The following is a 19,188-nucleotide window of genomic DNA, read 5'->3' as shown; positions in this document are numbered from 1 at the left end:
TGACATGGTAACTAGCATATAAAACGTAATTAAACTATTTAATAACAAATTATAAAGGAATTTATACCTGTATGATATACGCTGCAGTGCGGTTTGGAAAATGGATGGATGATTTGATTCAGTTGTCGGCGCCATCTCCTAGCGAGATGCATGTACCCTCTAACTCTTACGTCATCGCTACTGGTGGCCGTCTATGACCCAGGACATCGCCCGATTCGTCAAGGCATGCTCAGTCTGTGCCGTTACCAACACGCCACGGAGACTCCTCGAAGGGAAGCTGGTTGCACTCCCAATTCCTCATCGTCCATGGTCTCACCTGGGGATAGACTTTGACTGACCTGCCTCCATCCGACCACCATACTTGTGTGTTTGTCATTGTTGACCGTTTATCGAAGGCTTGCAAGTTGATCCCTCTGAAGGGCCTGCCTACTGCATTCGAGGCCACTGAGAAGCTCTTCCAGAATGTGTTCCGTCATTTCGGCCTGCTCGAGGACACTGTATCAGACCGAGGCCCTTAATTCATCTCTCGGGTATGACAAGCCTTCTTCAAACTCCTAGGAGTCTGTCAGCCTCTCATCGGGGTATCACCCCCAAACTAATGGCCAGACTGAGCGGAAGATCCAAGAGATTGAGAGGTACCTGCAGTCATACTGCCACCAGAACCAAGACAGCTGGAGGCGCCAACTTCCCTGGGCAGAATACACACAAAATTCCCTCAGACAAGCCACAACTGGACTCACCCCGTTCCAGTGCATCCTCGGTTATCAGCCTCCGTTATTCCCCTGGTCAGGCGAGCCGTCGGGGTTTCCAGCTATCAACCATTGGTTCCAGCAGAGCGAGAGGGTGTGGGATTCAGCACACGTGCATCTCCAACGGGCAGTGCGTAGACACAAGAGACATGCTGACGTCATGCAGAACCGCGACCCTGCAGTACCAGCCTGGCCAGAAGGTATGGCTCTCGACAAGGGACATCTGTCTCCGCCTGCCCTGCTGTAAGCTGAGTCCCCATTACGTAGGTCCATTTACGGTGCAGAGGCAGCTCAACGAGGTCACATACAGGCTGAACCTCCCACCCACCTACAAAATCTCACCATTTCATGTGTCACTCCTCAAACCCTTCACTGAACCTCTGTCTTTCTTCCCTCACGTGATCTGGTGGCGATGAGATACCTCCTCCTAAATTGGCTGACGAAGAGGTCATCTACCAGGTCTGTGCCATCATCGATTCGCGGCGAAGGGATAACAAGTTCGAGTACCTCATTGACTGGGAAGGCTATGGGCCGGAAGAAGGATCCTGGGTTGCTCGTGATGATGTACTAGATCCATCCCTTCTCACCCAATTCCATTCAGAACACCCAAATCGTCCAGCACCCAGAGGTAGACCCCGTCGTCGCACATTCTGGACGTCAGGAGCCGCCCGTTGAGGAGGGGGTACTGTCACAGAGACGCAACCATCTATCAGCCCATCCACACCAGATCAGCACGCTCCGCCTACTTGTTCACTCTCCCCGGACTACTGATTCAACGCACCTGCACCTCCTCATCAACCTGCACTATACAGTATATACCACACACAACCTGCACACCATTGTCTGGTCTCGTCTAACCATGTACAGACTCATCTCTTGCTACAACTCCCATTACCAGCCTGAGACTTACCTGCCTGACTACCTGTCTTCGGATGCCCGTCTTCTGTCGTCTGATCCTGAGCCATTCTTCAACCACCTGCACCTGTGATCATCATATTCCACCCAGCTAAGTCACAGTGCAACTGCTTGAACTTCACATTCACCCTTCCATCGACCAGTGTTTGTTCCCCGCATTCTATTTATAAACCTTGTTTATACGATCACCTGTCTGTTCTCTTCCGTTGTGTGACACTGTGTGTGTGCATAACATAATAATAATAATAATAATAATAATAATAATAATAATAATAATAATAATAGCAATACATAACCTGATTTTGATCTTAGTTAAATATGCAACAGTCATTCTAAACTTGAGAACTTTCTGTTCCACTACCAATGCCACATGCTTTGAAACTCATCTTTTTCATGACAGCTAAAAACAATTAAGACATCACATCTACATACTGCATTTAAAATGATTTCATAAACTTTGGGATAAACTTTTAATTAAATTTTTAATAAAGTGTTAATTCAAAACAAATCAAATAGTTTCACATTTCCAAAAAGAAAGGAAAAAAGAAAATCTAAACCATGTTTGTTCAGCCCTGTGAAAACCAGCCTAAAACTGTGACAGATCCTAAGTGTAAAGCAAAATAGAGGTTTAGAAATGCGGGTCTATAAATAAACAGGCATGGCTGCTTTGCTCATAGTCATAGTGGTGTACAGGGAGTCTGTTCTGATCTCACCTTTTAAAGTTATTCCATCTTTCATTTGAACTCTCCTGAAGCCTGGAGGCTTTCACCCTACTCGACATGCCAATGGATTGATCTGTCCCCAGAGCATAGATCACTAAAGAGGGACTGTAGGATGAGGATAAAAACCTCTCACCCTAAAATAATTTGCATCCTGATAACCATCAATGTACTGTTAAAGGTGCACTATGTAATTTTTCAATACATCACCAATCCTTCTTCGGTTTTTGTCTTATACTGATTCACTATGGTAAGTGTATTCTAAGGGTTTATATTTTAGACCAGTCGGGATGTCACGTATAGGTACCTGTAGTAATTGCACGATGGAGTAAACAAACACTTTATTTAACCGCAACACACAGGAAATTGACAGGAAAACGGAATGGTACAACCACATAAACTAAAATGACACGGAACAACGAACAGAGAAAACTAACCTCTGTTTTTACAGACAAGGCTTAAGCTAGTCCCAGACTAAAACTAATGTCTGAGCTGTTTTGACCAAAAGCAACTTGCATTTCTTAACCCGCCGGCGCGTTTTGCTGGATTTTCTTCACATTAGCACAATAAACTTAAATTTTTTCTGTCATTTATGGTCATCCAGAAAAATGAAATATGAAAAAAGAATCTGTGAGATGTCTACTTTTTTATGTGTCCACTTGCAATCAAAACAAAACATTGTGCTTTTGTAAAATAAAGAAAATAAACAGGGTGTGCTTTCTGCCTCTCCGTCTCGGTGAAGTTTTTTTTCTTGAGCACGTCTATAAGACCTTATGTAGCCCCGCCCCGTTTCAGCGCTGCGCTCATTGTCTTTTGACTTCCGGTCTGTATTTAGACAGCGATCTTGCGTATTTATGAATGAACGGCTCGTTTTAAAATCTTCCCGGTCTACTGACATTTGTTAAGTCATCTGCTTTAAACATTACAATCCTCATGATAACTTTCGTTAACTTTACATTAAGTAAATCCACTTCAAAAGCTAATTACTCCTGGACAGAAATGCCATAGAAATATAAAGAGCGAGAGCAAAAACGGAAGTTCAAAGACAATATTCTAAAGATGGCGGCGCCCTTGTTTCTCTGGCGCATAAGGTCTATAAACTGAAACAAAACTCAGCGAATACTTGCCACACATTTATGAGCCATATATCTTTATAAACATTTAAGTGTGTACTTTTAAATGATCGGATTCAAAATGAAAACAAATATTCTCTGTTTAAGGCTATGTTTACACGGAAACGATCTGAAGAGAAAACACAAAAGTGGCATTGCGTTATCACTTTTTATTCTGCATTTAGACGAGTGTTATGGGGGGGAAATCTGCGTGCATATGGTGATGCAAAAGTGGCAATGTGAAGCACTGCCACACAACAACACCAAGTCCGCGCGCAACCTTCCTTCTACTTATCTCCCTAGTAGCGCGAAATCAAAACACAACATGGCGAAGCGAACAGCAAAAGCTGACAATTTTGTCTGGACAGACGAGGAGGTGGAGTTATTGCTCCAAACAACCTTAAATTACAAAGCCACAAAGGCACAACAGGGCGTGGACTGGGAGTCCTGCCAGGCAAAATATACAGACATATGGACCGAATTTTTTCAGCAGTATCCTGTACCTGGAGGGACTTCATATCCACACGAGAAAGACGCTATCTGTAAAAGTCAGATATCATCAAAGCTGAAAGCCATCCGGATGAAGTATAGGCAGGCTGTGGATACCCAATGGCAGAGTGTAATCACTCTATTTTTTTATTTATGTAACGAAATATGGGGTGGGTCGCCAGCCACCACAACAATAGAGGCTGGTGTTAAAACATTAGAGGTGAACGATACCGTGGACACTGGTAGTGAGTCAAACGCGAGCATCTTATCGCCTGATCTGCCGAACACAGAAAAATCAATTGTCAGCCCCCATACCTCAGTCCAGAAACATAGAAATCTACTTCAGGTATGTTTTTGTTCATAGCCTACATACACCATGCCCAGTGGTGTAGTCTACTGTACGTGATACGCAGCTATACGCATGTTACCCACTAAGCTCTAGGATTTCACTTAAAAATGTCCAATGACATGTAACAACATGGTACAGCACAGCACAGCTCATGGCCCCCGCACATCCGTACACACCACCACCCATGGGCCCTGCACATATATACACAGCACAGCCCATGGCCCCCACACATTCACACACACTAGCACCCATGGGCCCTGCACATTCGTACACAACGCCACCAATGGGCCCTAAACCTCCATCCTCCTACAGACAATTACTGCTGGGGGAACACTCCGATGAGGAAGAAACTGAACTTGTGTGTTTTTAGAAACTTTAGTTCATAGACAAAGTTATATTAAGTTTGTTTACATTTTGTTACACTGTTTTTTGTGCAGTACCTGCCTACTGTTTAAGCACTTAACTTCATTACTTCTCAACCACTGGGCAGAGGCCCACTAGTGGGCCGCAAAGTGATATGGGCCACAAAGTTTTGTAAATGTCAGGATAACTGTACAAAAACAATTCATGTTTACAGTATCATCAGCGTTACTTCTGTTAACAATATTTACCAGGCTCTGTTGTGTTGCAAGTATGGAGTAAAAAAAAAGAGAGCCCATGCTTTAGTTAATATGGCACTTTATTATTCATTGCATTGTTGTTTTTTATTGTCTATTGCAATAAAAACAAAGTAAAGAACAAGTTTGCAGCTTGAACAAGCAGATGTTGAAACACACCTGAGATTAAACACTGTTCATGTGGACTAATAACTACCTTGGTCACTGTCCACACGTGCAGAGTCTAGTCCATAGGCCATTAAGGGTCAAGGTATTTGGTGAGTGTTCTCCTCACTCTCTTTCCACTTCCCTCATTACAGTCGGTCAGATAGCTGTTGGTCTGGGTGGGAGGCTGCAGATCCCTGTCACGCTCTATGGCTTCCTGCTCAACATGGTGATCCACAGTGTCATTATAGGCCTCACAGTAGTTGTGGAGGACAAAGCAAGCGTAAATAACACTTGGCAGGTCAAGGAGATTTATGTCCATGGGCCGCCTCAGGGCTGCAAACCTGGCCTTTAGCCGACCAAATGCACATTCGATCACCATACGGGCCTTACACAAACAAAGTCCAAAGTACTGTTCTGATGGGGTAGAGCCTCCATTTGAGTACTCTTTCATAAGGTAAGGGAGAAGGGGGTAGGCAGGGTCCCCCAAGAGAAAGATAGATATGGGCTCCTCTCCATCCACTATCTGCCTTTCGAGTGAAGGTATCTTCCCAGTCTTGAAGTAGGAGTTCACTTTGGAATTGGCGAAGACACGCGCATCGTGGACACTTCCAGGCCATTTTATGACCACATCCATGAATCTGTAAGGCAAGCAAATAGCATCTTTTAATTCTAAATGCTTTACAATTGTATACAATGACAATACAGTGAAACATACATGGGACATAGAAATAGCACAAGAGTGCTTAAACACCTTGATTAGGCCTACCTGTATTTGTGGTCGCACACAGCTTGGACATTCAGGGAAAGCTTGCCCTTCCTGTTTATGTAGTCCATGGCGTTGACGGCTGGCTGTTTAATTTCAATGTGAGTCCCGTCTACTGCTCCCAAACATTGGGGCATTCCATGATCCTGCAAAAATTCGGAAACGAGCTCCTCTGCCTCGGGCACAGAAAATGGCAACTGTATGTATTTCGGGCCGAGGTGGACAGTTATGGCTTTGCATGTTTGTCTGATGATGACCGACACAGTGGACCGTGATAAGCCGAAGGCGTTCGCGGTTTTTCTTAGCCGTCCCTCGTCGCTTAAATAATACAACGTGCAAGCTACCTTTTTGAAGACTCCAACAGGTGCTCTCATGTTCGTTATTTCACCCTTGATGTAAGGACGAAGTTCTTCACTTAAGGCGAGAAGACAATCTTTGGACATACGGAAGTTTTCACACCATCAACTACTCCTTCCACAAAGTTGTCCCACCATTTACTGGTTCTCCCAGGTCTCGTCCAAAGCCGTCTGGTTTGCCTCCGACGAATTGGTACATCAACAGTTTGATGGAGGTAATTAATGTGCCTTCTCTGATCAGTAATACTATCTGAGAATATTTCGTACAACTGCTGAAAAGACTCTTGTATGTTTATCAGAGCTGCTAGGGCAACTTGAAGGTCCGACGTATGGAAATAATCCGACATGTTTGTTATTTTCCTGTACTGGCGCATGCCTGTGATGTAAACGCGTACGCGATGAGAGCCACCGTGAGCAGATCGGTGCCTTCACTGTCTAGCAGACTTTTGCGTTTTTACCCTTTAGACGGGAATGCGACGGTGGAGCGTTTTTAAGATTTCCACTCTGGAGGGTGGTTTAACTTTTTACGTTTTTAAGCCCCAATAACGCTGTCGCCGTCTAAACGAAAGGCACATCTGATAAAATATTTTTACGTTTTCACCCGCGAGCGTTCTCATGTAAACAGGGCCTAAGTAATCTGTATAAAACCAACAAGATGTTCAGTTTCTCAAACGCCTGCTCATTAGTTTTAATGTGACCACGCCCATGCGCGCAAAAGAGACTGACATGCAAATCTCCACGTTAAAATGTCACTGCCATTGTTTTGTATCATGATGCACACCAGTAATGTTTTTTTTTAATGTTTTTTTATAAGGCATGTTTATAAAAGTTACTTAAATGTCTAAATTGAACTATGGTCTAATCCTAATCCTTTTATGAACTATCATCTAATACCTTTTGTCTGTGAAACCAGGGGCCTATACCATGAAGCTGGTTTAAGTGGCTAGCCAGGTATGTTTCAGTTTAATTTGCGTGAATTCAGGGTTTTAGGCACTATGAAAGTGGCTTGGTTTTTAGTGGTGTTCATTGTAACTTACGCTCCATCGCTAACTTGCTCAAAGTGACTCATGTCTGATGCAATAAAATCATTTCCAAGTTATCTTGCTCCAAATTATAGGTCACTACAGTACATAGTAACAGATTTTTAAAGGGGTCATGAACTGCATTGTTTTACTGTTTTATAATGTTTCCTGGGGTGCACTTATAGGGCCCTATCGTACACCCGGCGCAATGCGGCGCCAGGTGCGACGAAAGTGTTTTTTGCTAGTTTCAGCCTGATGCAATTATAATTTTAACGTCCTACTGTTGTTTAAATAGCAAATGCATTTGCACCCATTTGTGCGTCAGAAAACAATAGACTGTGCCATTGACCAACTGATACCTGGTCTAAAGTCAATGGCGCAGTATTTTTGGGGTATTTAAAGGGCGCATTAGTAATATGAGCCTATAGGCGTGCACAATGCGCGTACACTCTGCTTATTACACACACACAGGGACGCGCAGCAGCACACAAACATGCCAAATATTAAAAAAGATATGGTGGAATCCGGCTTGTCCTGTAGATGTTCTGATTGCACGCTTTAACCTCGCACACAAGCAGATCCGTTTCCTCTCTGGAGAAGCATTCAGTCTTTCTGCTTGCAAATTCCACCATGTAAATAGCGAATCCGCTATGGCGCGAGCGCAACTGGCTTTTAAAGAAAATGGGAGATGAGACTCTGATTGGTTTATTGCACGTTACGCCCAAAAACACACCCATTACTCATTAAGAGAATAGGGACGACCCTTTTAGACCATGACCATTTTTCCCATCGTTAAACTAGCAAAAGTGGATTTGGCCGTGCGCTTTGGACTATGCGCTTAGATCGTTAAAATAGGGCCCATAATGTTAGTATGATTTTTACATCAAAAGTTGTCATAATTTAGAAATAAAAGGCATTTTTCCTATACCGATTTTAGCCCTCTGATTTGAACGCTATGTTTGAAGGGGCGTGTCTGATGATGTGAGATTTCAGTGTAAATGCCCACTGCTGTGATTGGTGATCTTTGCAAATGAAATAGCTAAGTTTTACATGTAAAACTGTAACTTTAAGCACATTTTTACTATTACAGCTCTCAAGGTTAACTAATTGTGAAAAGTGTTGATTATAGCATTATATTTAAATCTACAGCATGAAAGGTTGCAGTGATGAGCATTGTAGCCGATCACAAAAATGTTGAGCGCGTGAATGCAGTGGTCACGTCATGCAACTCGAATTTTGCACACTAACGAATACTTTCATCAAAACTAACAGTGCAAACACAATGTAAATAAGAGATTTGTTTATTATAACGGGAGATTTGGGGAAGATCCAGAACTCAGTCACTGATAAACTCGTGCTGTTTGATTCACAGCTTCTCCAGCGATTGTAAAGGGAGCGCTCTTTGATCACTTTCTATATATAATTTAATCACAGTTTAAATAACAGATTATTTCCATCTGACTGTACATGAATCATTATATCAGAAATCACTGGCGATCAGGCATTAGAATTAACACTTACTTACATGTTGTCGCATTATTGTCAAGTCCATATTGTAAAAGTCTGTTTGCAAAGCCTGCGTCGAAATTGCAACTGATTTATCAAAGAATCCACAGTGAAATGTACCGATTACAAATAAATAATGCTCAACTGAGACATTCACCTTGTTGAAAACAAATAACTACATTCCTAGCATTAGGATCCTTTGGAATGGTAATGTTATTTTTGGTCCACTGAGTGATCCTGTGCTCCTCTCTCCTTGTCATCTCACTAACACACCAGTGGGTGGGGCCAAAGTTGCAATGATGAAGAAGGTGTTGATTTTCATCAGCAGAGGTTGACTTTCGTCACACTATTACGTAATAAAGAGGCACATTCCAGAGTCGTTCGCTGGGCTTGGTTACAATGAAAGCTGTTTTTGGCCTAACAAGGACGTTTTGAGCTCTGAAATTTATAGGATATTCTTATAGTATTATATGTCAAAAGCTCAAGAAACATTTCTCAATTCATGACCCCTTTAAAGATTAAATTGTCTGGCTTATAGTGATGATTATTTATTATAATTATTTTATGATTTACTTATTATTCATAATTATTATACCCCTAATCCATATGAGCAATTTTAGTTTAAGATGAATATAAATATATACAGATAATATGTAATATAAATAAGATTTGGAATCAATATAGATAAAGATTTAAAAATTACTACATGTTTGATCAAAATTGGAATAGAGGATTGTAAATTTGAACTAGTATCTAACATTTTGTTGTCATAACTGCCTATTTTTGTCATGACTGGTAAAATATATTTTTGGCCAGTAAAGTCACCATTGGCAGGTGTAACAAAAAAGTTTGTTATAGGCCCTGTTAGGTATACAGAGATTTGAACATGTAAGCGTACTACAGTATAAGGGCTTTCAGCTCAAGATTTCCTTACAGCCTTTCGTCACTCTCGTCAAACTTAACACTGTTTGCAGACGCACTCTCACCCGATCCTCGAGCAATGCCAAGTGTGCCATTCTCACCAGTTCTCACAATAAACACCTTTTATACAGACCTCTCATAAGCCAGCTGTACACACGCGTATATCTGCGTTGTTCAGAGAAACCTCGCAGCTGAAGCTATAACGTAGCTTTTCTTACTCTTTAACTGTATTATGATGGAATGTATTTAAGATCAAATTAAATTGCATTATTTAATCATTTTTATTATATCATTTTATACAGTATATGGATTATATAATACAATTAATGCAGCATCCTTCAATATAATTATATCACTGTAAAAAAAAGTTGCTGCCTAAAATGTTTAAGTACAATCAACTTGATGTTTAAGTCATTTCAACTTAAATTACATTAAACTGACCTAAAAAAAATAGTTGAATCTAGTATAACATAAAAAAGTTATTTTGATGAGTTAAAGCAATGTAAAAACAAATGTTGTCATAACTTATAGATCATATAATTTTTTACAGTGTAGTCGTTTGTACGCACATTTCACGCACAAATTTGTGTTTACACATGCTTAGTTAATGAGACTCAGTGTTCTTCCGCAAAATGCATGCAGTTTGGATTTTAATCGATAGAGGGCCAAAAGTTACATAGTGTACCTTTAAATAAAGTTTGTCACAAGTGCTCACTTATGCAAGAGCTCCTTTTGGTGATGTCAATGGCAGAGAAGCAATATATGTTAGACATTCTTGTATTTTTAAATGTAATTTTACCTGCACAACTTTCAAAAACTTTTTCACTCTCCTCAAATATTCTGTTTGCACATTCTCAGAACTGTTTTAACATGAAGAAAACTACTTTGGACACTGTTTTCCCAGCACAAAAGAGAGGAAACAGTCTGCAGAATGAATGCCAGGGTTCACAAACAAAAATTTATTTTCTGGCCTGGACAACTCAACCTGTCAGTCTTTAAGCACTAGAGTAACAGCAGACTCACAGTAGCACTAGAACTACTTGAATGATCCGAGTACAGCCCTGTGAAATGTCACAGCAGGAGATGCATTTCAAAACTTACCTGAGAGACTTGTAGACTCTTGTAAGATGTTTGATCTAAAAATACTGATATATTTTTATATAAGAACATAATGGTGTCTGAATTTTCACAGGAAATGTGAAAACTGTGAAAAAAATGTGTAATTATAATGGGAAAAGGATATAAAATGATATAGGCTAGTAAAAACCTGTTATTTGGACAACTAACCAACTAACTCTGTTGGACACAGAGTATGCACTGTGTATCAAAAGGAATCATGTGACTGTTTTTAATACAAAAATTACAATGCACTGGATCATAGAAATATTTTTAACCGGGGATTCTGAGAGGTTTTTATGCAAAATATGAAACACACTCTTGCTAGCTGTGGGTTAAGCAGAATACTACTTTGATTTTTTTTATTTCATACAATGTCTTTATAACTAACATGCTTTAAATCGAATGATGAGAATATAAATGTTCTAAGCAAACATATACTTAAGGAATCATCACTTTGGGTCACCACGTTCATCCAAATGCTCACAATAACCAAGATGCTTGACCAAGAAGTATGACTTCGCAGCAAGTACACTTCTGTGTGAAAATTGCTGGTGTCGTAATGTCCCGGTTATGCCTTCATATCACCCTCAGGGGGGGATCAAGAGTTCAATGATATGATTTTCTACAGTAGAAACGATCTTTCACTAAAGAATGGTGACGAGTAGCGCAGTGAGGCTTATTTTGTTGTTGTTCTGAAATAAAGCCCAAAGCCCATGGCAAAAAAAAATTCTATTAAGGTTATATCTGTTGAGACATCTCTCACACCCTAAAATTCCTCTTCAGGGCTCTGGCAAACTCCAAGACAGAATCTCTTTTCGTGTTATTCCAGTGAGCTCAGCAAGGTCTGCTGTAGGAGCTTTTCAAAGTGGGATTTCTATAAGCTTGTCAACAAAAGTTCTTCCAAGCCTGTCTAGATCAAACTCTAACCCCTTATACCACCAAAACGTGAAGAAAGAGGACTGCAAAGACCCCATCAGGCACTGAGATTACCACCTGCAGGTCTGTGGAAACCAATTTAGGCTCATCATGCGGTATTCTCAGGCTGACTTTAACAAATATGCTAAACTTTTTTATGCACCAAGAACGAAAATAAAATTTTCAAAATGCTGAAAACTGCACAATATACTGTACATGATAAGCAGATATACTATAGTAAAAAAAAAATAATAATAATAATTCACATTTGTAAGAAATTCACATTTCTACCAAACAAATATGATTTTAACATGACTTGAGGGTTTAAAAGAGCAAAGCTAAGGCAAGACTTATTTGTGGCCCCAGGCAGAGCAGTACACAGCAAGGAGTGGGATTAATCATGGTTAGAAAATCAATCATGAGTGCAGAAGACTAGTAAAAATCAATGTGACAAATGTCCCTGACGGCATTCTTCAGGAGAGGATAGAATGTTATAAACTACAGAAAGACAAAAGGACCATAAAGGACTAGAAACCAAACATACAAATCCCCCCACACACACTAACACATTTATGTGTCATTTATTCTGTCTAAACTTGTCTCGTTTTGAATGTGTCTCTTTTGAGGTTAAACAAATCACAAAAACCCAGTTCAATACTCAGGTTCCGCTGTCCTAGATATTTCCCACTGGCTTCTCCTTTTCTCCTCCCAAAATTTGTTTTGCAACTCTCTGTTGTGACTGTTGCTATCCCAGCCATGTGTTCTTCTGGAGCGAGCAGAGCAGCTAATGGTGGCATCCAGATGGGCAGATTTAAATTCACCTACTGCTGCTGTGTATACTAGACGCTTCACCCACATTTTTCTCCTTGTAAGTCAGCCTAAATATCACTGAATTATATTTCGGGATACGGAGTTACGCTTCAGTATTGCATTTTTGAAATTAGCATAGGCTAAAACTGTTCAATGTTGACTTGCTGAAGCTTTGTTGCCATTCTCTGCCTAGCCTGACAAAGAAGTGCATCTGTGAACATGGCAAGCACATGTAGTTAGTATGTCAAAGCTACAGGGACAGACAGTAAGCTGACAGCTAAGAGACTAAGCTAAAACCATGCTGCAGGATGGCACAAGTGTTACTGGAGGACGATTTGTACAAACTGGGCATATATGCTACGCAGAAAAAAATACATAATTCATCGTTTCCTATGCCAAAGTGGGGTTAAAGAAAAGGCTGAGTACTTCTTTTTTACTCCAGGGCTCATAAAAACCTCACTATGATTAAAATTATCTCAGTGCTGACAAAGATACACAGAGCTCTTAAATCAGGTTAGACCTCCACAGCCACTTCAGACAACCACTTTCTTTATTCCTTCATGTCCATTTGTCCAAATCGCTAGCACATACTGTTTGACAAACAGTTAGAAACTCCAATCCATATGACTTCAAATATGAATGAGTGAGCTTTGTAAGGTTTAAAATGCCATCCTTTACATGAGTTCATTATAATACATAACTCATAACTCATTGTAAACCCTTACTTAATGAACAGGGTTTTTTTCCAATTGAAAAATGATGTCTGGGAAAGCAATATCAAAGGGCTCGTCCTTTTCTACAAAAAAAACCTAACCAGTAGTGCTTTGTTTATGTCACCGTTCAACAAAGCCACATTTGAGAGCCACAGTTAAATCACAAATTAAATCTAATAGATTATTTTTTTAGATTTAATATGACACTGTTACTTCAGCAAAAGAGTAATGTTTAGTCAGGTGGAGGTATTTTTTAGTAGTAGTTTAAAATGCTTGTAATTCAGTCGTGATGTGCGGCAGCGATGTTGTTTGATCTGCTCGTCATTGCTGTTTATAATACTGAGCCTCTCTAACCATTATAATAATATTTCTGTCATGACAACTCCCGGAGTGATTGGCATGGTAATGGGTATGACAATGTTACATGTTTGGTCTTGGCGGAATAGATTTGCTATGCTGCACCATCTAGATTTTCATGTAAGAACTTTGTATAAATACAACATTTAGATGAGTACATTTCTGGGTACGAACCAGAAGCACACTGACACAAAACAAGACTACAGTTGCTTCAATGGAAAGCATATTTACATTGTCTTGAAAGTTCACTGTCCGCTCTATATAGAAATAGAATAGAAAATAGAAAATAGTAAATGTGTGAGCAAGTGACCGATTTCAGTCTTTTATAGTGTAGGGGGGTGGGAGCTTCAGATTCTAGTCTTGATTGAACAGAAAATCTGATGACCCAGCTAACAAAAATATATTCTAAGAATGTTTTGCTAACATTGCCATTAAAGGAATTGTTCACTTAAAGTGGACATCGGATGCAAAATTCACTTTTATATGGTGTTTGCATATAAATGTGTCTTTGCAGTGTGTGGACACAATCACCATACCCATACAATGAAAAAAATCCATTCACTCCTTTTTTTTTAATACTCAAAAAGCCTAAACACTAATAATCAAGCCGTTTGGATTTTCTGAGCAATATGATGTCATATTGCTCATGCTCCACCCACGACCACTGACGGACTGTCCCGTATTAGCATATTTCCCCCTCATCCATTTGTATACTGTCCACCAAGGCAGGTTGCCAAGGCAGCACTTTAAGTGTCTTGTGTTGACACGCCCCACAGAAGAGAGGGGTGGGGTGAGCAGTTGCTCATTATCATTTAAAGTTGCTCATTATCATTTAAAGAGACATGCACCAAAATGAATCGCTTTGAACAGAGCATTTTTTGAAGAGGTAAAAAAAAAGGGTGTTGTTTTACACAATCATTGAGAAATTTAAACCAAAGTATGTTACAAACTTTACATGAAGACCCTAAAGAATCATACCAACTTGTGGAAAATGGGCATCCGATGACCCCTTTAAAATGTAAAATTCTGTCATCATTGGGGTACATCAACTGTCATGTCAAAAATTCATACAGGTTTGAAACAACTTGAGGGTGAGTAAATTATGACAGAATATATATATTTTTTTTTTTTTCTTGGTGATGTGAACCTTAAGGGAACATAAAATTTTCCAAAAAATTATGGGAATGTTACTTTTGAATGTTCTCTGAACATTCTGAAACAAGCAGTAACATTTAAAGCTGTTAGACGAACGTCCAATTAAAACATATAAGGAAAAAAAGTTCCATAATTGATGTATAAATAATGTTTTTGTGCTAATGTTTTGAGAACATTATTAAAGACCAAATAACTTTCAACGAATGTTCTATTAATGTTACTTGAAGAACGTTTGTTCATAACTTTGAGAAAACCTTGCCAGAATGTTAATAGCCAAAGTTCTGAGAATGTTCCCTGATAGCTGGGGAGTACCTGAAGTGCAGAATGATGTTTATTTAATCAAAAATATTGATCCGTATTGGTGCTAGAATGAGACTGTAAATTTTGAATGCATGTATCTTCTAAACGTGAATTTTGACATTGTTTTGGAGCTCACTAGCTTCTGATTTTATGGGGACTTATACAAGAACCAAAAAAAAAAAAAATCTAAATGTATCGTGCTGGTATGAAAGTACTGTTATTTTTAATGAGACTCATCCCTTGAGCCAGTTACACGCCTGGCTCCCCACAGGGCCACAGAGAGAGAGAGAGATTATATTATGCATGGATGTCAACAATCCACTGGCATGGAATTAGTAAAAACCCTCATTTAGAGAGCTTTTTATTTAAAAGGATATTGTGAGCATGGCAAAATCCTGATGCGTAGATATACACTCACCTAAAGGATTATTAGGAACACCTGTTCAATTTCTCATTAATGCAATTATCTAATCAACCAATCACATAGCAGTTGCTTCAATGCATTTAGGGGTGTGGTCCTGGTCAAGACAATCTCCTAAACTCCAAACTGAATGTCAGAATGGGAAAGAAAGGTGATTTAAGCAATTTTGAGCGTGGCATGGTTGTTGGTGCCAGACGGGCCAGTCTGAGTATTTCACAATCTGCTCAGTTACTGAGATTTTCACGCACAACCATTTCTAGGGTTTACAAAGAATGGTGTGAAAAGGGAAAAACATCCAGTATGCGGCAGTCCTGTGGGCGAAAATGCCTTGTTGATGCTAGAGGTCAGAGGAGAATGGGCCGACTGATTCAAGCTGATAGAAAAGCAACTTTGACTGAAATAACCACTCGTTACAACCAAGGTATGCAGCAAAGCATTTGTGAAGCCACAACACGCACAACCTTGAGGCGGATGGGCTACAACAGCAGAAGACCCCACCGGGTACCACTCATCTCCACTACAAATAGGAAAAAGAGGCTACAATTTGCACGAGCTCACCAAAATTGGACAGTTGAAGACTGAAAAATGTTGCCTGGTCTGATGAGTCTCGATTTCTGTTGAGACATTCAGATGGTAGAGTCAGAATTTGGCGTAAACAGAATGAGAACATGGATCCATCATGCCTTGTTACCACTGTGCAGGCTGGTGGTGGTGGTGGTGTAATGGTGTGGGGGATGTTTTCTTGGCACACTTTAGGCCCCTTAGTGCCAATTGGGCATCGTTTAAATGCCACGGCCTACCTGAGCATTGTTTCTGACCATGTCCATCCCTTTATGACCACCATGTACCCATCCTCTGATGGCTACTTCCAGCAGGATAATGCACCATGTCACAAAGCTCGAATCATTTCAAATTGGTTTCTTGAACATGACAATGAGTTCACTGTACTAAAATGGCCCCCACAGTCACCAGATCTCAACCCAATAGAGCATCTTTGGGATGTGGTGGAACGGGAGCTTCGTGCCCTGGATGTGCATCCCACAAATCTCCATCAACTGCAAAATGCTATCCTATCAATATGGGCCAAGATTTCTAAAGAATGCTTTCAGCACCTTGTTGAATCAATGCCACGTAGAATTAAAGGAGACATATCATGCTTTTAAATTGTTCCTTTTTACATATAAATCATACATTTGTAGTCTATATAAAGCGGAACTGCAATGCTTGGGTCTGAATTCTTCATTATTATAGCTCCACAGGCCCCTTTTCTACCCCTTTTCTGATGTGCGTCTGAGAGCAACTCGTTTTGGTGCGGTCTCTTTAAATACAATTGAGACACTTCATACCCCGCCCCCTCTCCAGGTTGCAGAGGTTCAACTCCACCCCGTTCGGCCATTTTTGTAGTTTGATAGCAGAGATACGATTATCTAGCGGCACAGAAACTTTTTATTCACACGTTATTAACAAAATGTCACCAACGGAAGACTTGTCCAGCCAGCCTTACATGTTCGAGCCAGAGTCGGAGCCGGAGCGAGATGAAAATGAAGACGACGAACCTGTAGAACAACGTCTTCATATGGATGTATCGCACTGGTGTGTACTGTATTTACACATGAAACTTTGGTCTTCCGACCTTTTACCACCGTGTCGATTTATTTCGATTAATATGTGCGAGGGAGAGAGAGCAAGACAGCGTCTAGTTTCGAGACGGTGATGTCTTGTTTACACTTTCGCCTGGCTCTGAAGAGAGAGAGAGAGAGAGCGCGCGCGCGACCGGGTCTCTCTCTCTGCTCGTCCTTTCAGTTAAACATGCGCCCTTGTCACAAGCGCGGCAGTTTATCTACATTAGACGGTGTAATGAAGCGTGTGGGTTACTACATCCAACAACCGAACATTTTAACTTACCCTCTCGTAACTTCTGCATCCTTTAGTTTGGACTACAAAATTGCAGCGAGAAATAAAAATGGCGGATTGCTCGAAGTGTTGGGCCGGAAGTCAATGTCCTTATTTGGCAGTTCCGCTACAAATACTGTGACGTAATAGTTCAAAAAACGTCATAGATAACAGAAAAATCGGAACAGGTTGAAAAATATGACAAAAACAGAATATAAAGATATCAACGAAGCACCTGAAGAGAATAATTTCATATTTTCTGTACTTCTAAACACTCCAAATATACAACAAAATGCATTTAAGGGCTAAAAAAGTGCATTTGGCATGATATGTCCCCTTTAAGGCAGTTCTGAAGGCGAAAGGGGGTCAAACACAGTATTTGTATGGTGTTCCTAATAATCCTTTAGGTGAGTGTACATAACACCCACTAAACAGTACATAAAAACTTTTAAAAATCATATTTAGCATAGCATACCAAACATCACATACTGTATAACTAACACATCAAAGCCAAGAGTAACTACTTTCACCTTACTACTTGAAAGTGAACAGGGTTGATTATGATACAAAACATGGCTCACTCACCCCCCAGCCCTCCTCCTGACTGTCAGCAGCATCGTCATGCTCAAAGGGTATGAGAGATGAGGATAGGTGTTTCTTATGACTGGACCCTATCCCGTCTGCCTGCTTCTCCATATCTGTGGGGAGAAACACAATTTAGTGAAATCTTCGTTTAAAAAACACAGTTATTAGAGAAAGAAATTTACTTAATTAAAAAACACAAGTTTTAAGGAATTTAAAAAGAAAATGAGAGAGAAAGAGAGACATAGAAAGTATGAAAAACAGGTGAAATGATAGAGGTACTAAAGAAAAAGAAAGCAGAGGAAAGTTGGGGGACTGGATGGGGGACTTTTATCATCCAAGGAGCAGAGTGCTTCTCCCACTGCATCTGGCTCTAACAAGATAACAGGCTGGCAGATGGAAGACAGATAAAATATCCCCTTTTTCCTAATTTCTTCCATTTCTTTTCATGTGACTAATGGGTGGTTTCACAAGTTGAAGTCTGAAAAGCCTGAAAGGTTGTCAGTGTTAGTGTTGATGGGGATGCTGCAAAGCCAATGCAGCATGAATATGGAACATCAAGTGAAGAAGTCATTTGGTTTCTTCTCATTGTCAGAAACACTTCTTATGCAGTGGTAGTGGAATGAAGGTCACAAAAGTGAGATGATGATCAGAAGGTCTGTAGTTTGAGGGATGCTTGATAGACAATTAAGCAATGAATCTGTTGTCCGTTGTTGTATTCAAGGATACACCTGAGCAGACAGCATAGTTAACAACACAATTAACTCCAATTGCTATCCCAATAAAAACATTAATTGCTGGTGAAAGAAGAGTTAGGATCAATGTAGGTCTAATAATGACTATTTGCCCCATCAATACGACCACCTATTTAGAGAGAGCAGCATGTCTACTAGCCAGAATCACAATAATATTGTATATTTTCTCATTTTACTTTCATCAAAAAACATATAAAATCATTTTATATGCATCTGGGTCTTACTATTCAAAAATTCAATCTCTCTCAGAAGTGAACAAGGCTTTTTAAAAATAGAGAGTATCCATCTCCAAACAGAGTTCAGCTGCAAACCGATATTTAAAAAAATCATTAAATCTTGCATGAGTGAGTTCATCACTCTCTGAATATTTAGGATGTAAATGAAATACATCAAATACAGCAGAAAGTGTACTGACAACTTTTTTTCAGACATTACAGTCTTAAAATATGTGTGAATGAACACAAGTTTCTAGCTACTGTCTGCTATGTTTGAATTCTCAAGAA

At 40.0% G+C, this 19,188-nt stretch overlaps 1 protein-coding gene across 1 annotated transcript in view; it reads right to left on the bottom strand.

Annotated features, from left to right (window-relative positions):
- The window catches only part of b4galnt4b (beta-1,4-N-acetyl-galactosaminyl transferase 4b), a 122,105-nt gene that overhangs the window by 64,484 nt on the left and 38,433 nt on the right, over positions 1-19,188 (bottom strand). Inside the window, exon 3 of the mRNA XM_084403938.1 lies at positions 17,934-18,046. Coding sequence (XP_084260064.1) covers positions 17,934-18,046 — 113 coding nt within the window. The remainder of the gene's footprint in view (positions 1-17,933; positions 18,047-19,188) is intronic.

Source organism: Rutilus rutilus (assembly GCF_951802725.1).
Source record: "Rutilus rutilus genome assembly, chromosome: 3".
Classification (NCBI taxonomy): domain Eukaryota; kingdom Metazoa; phylum Chordata; class Actinopteri; order Cypriniformes; family Leuciscidae; genus Rutilus; species Rutilus rutilus.
Note: the sequence above shows the minus strand (reverse complement) of the source record. Positions and strands in the feature narration are given on the sequence as shown.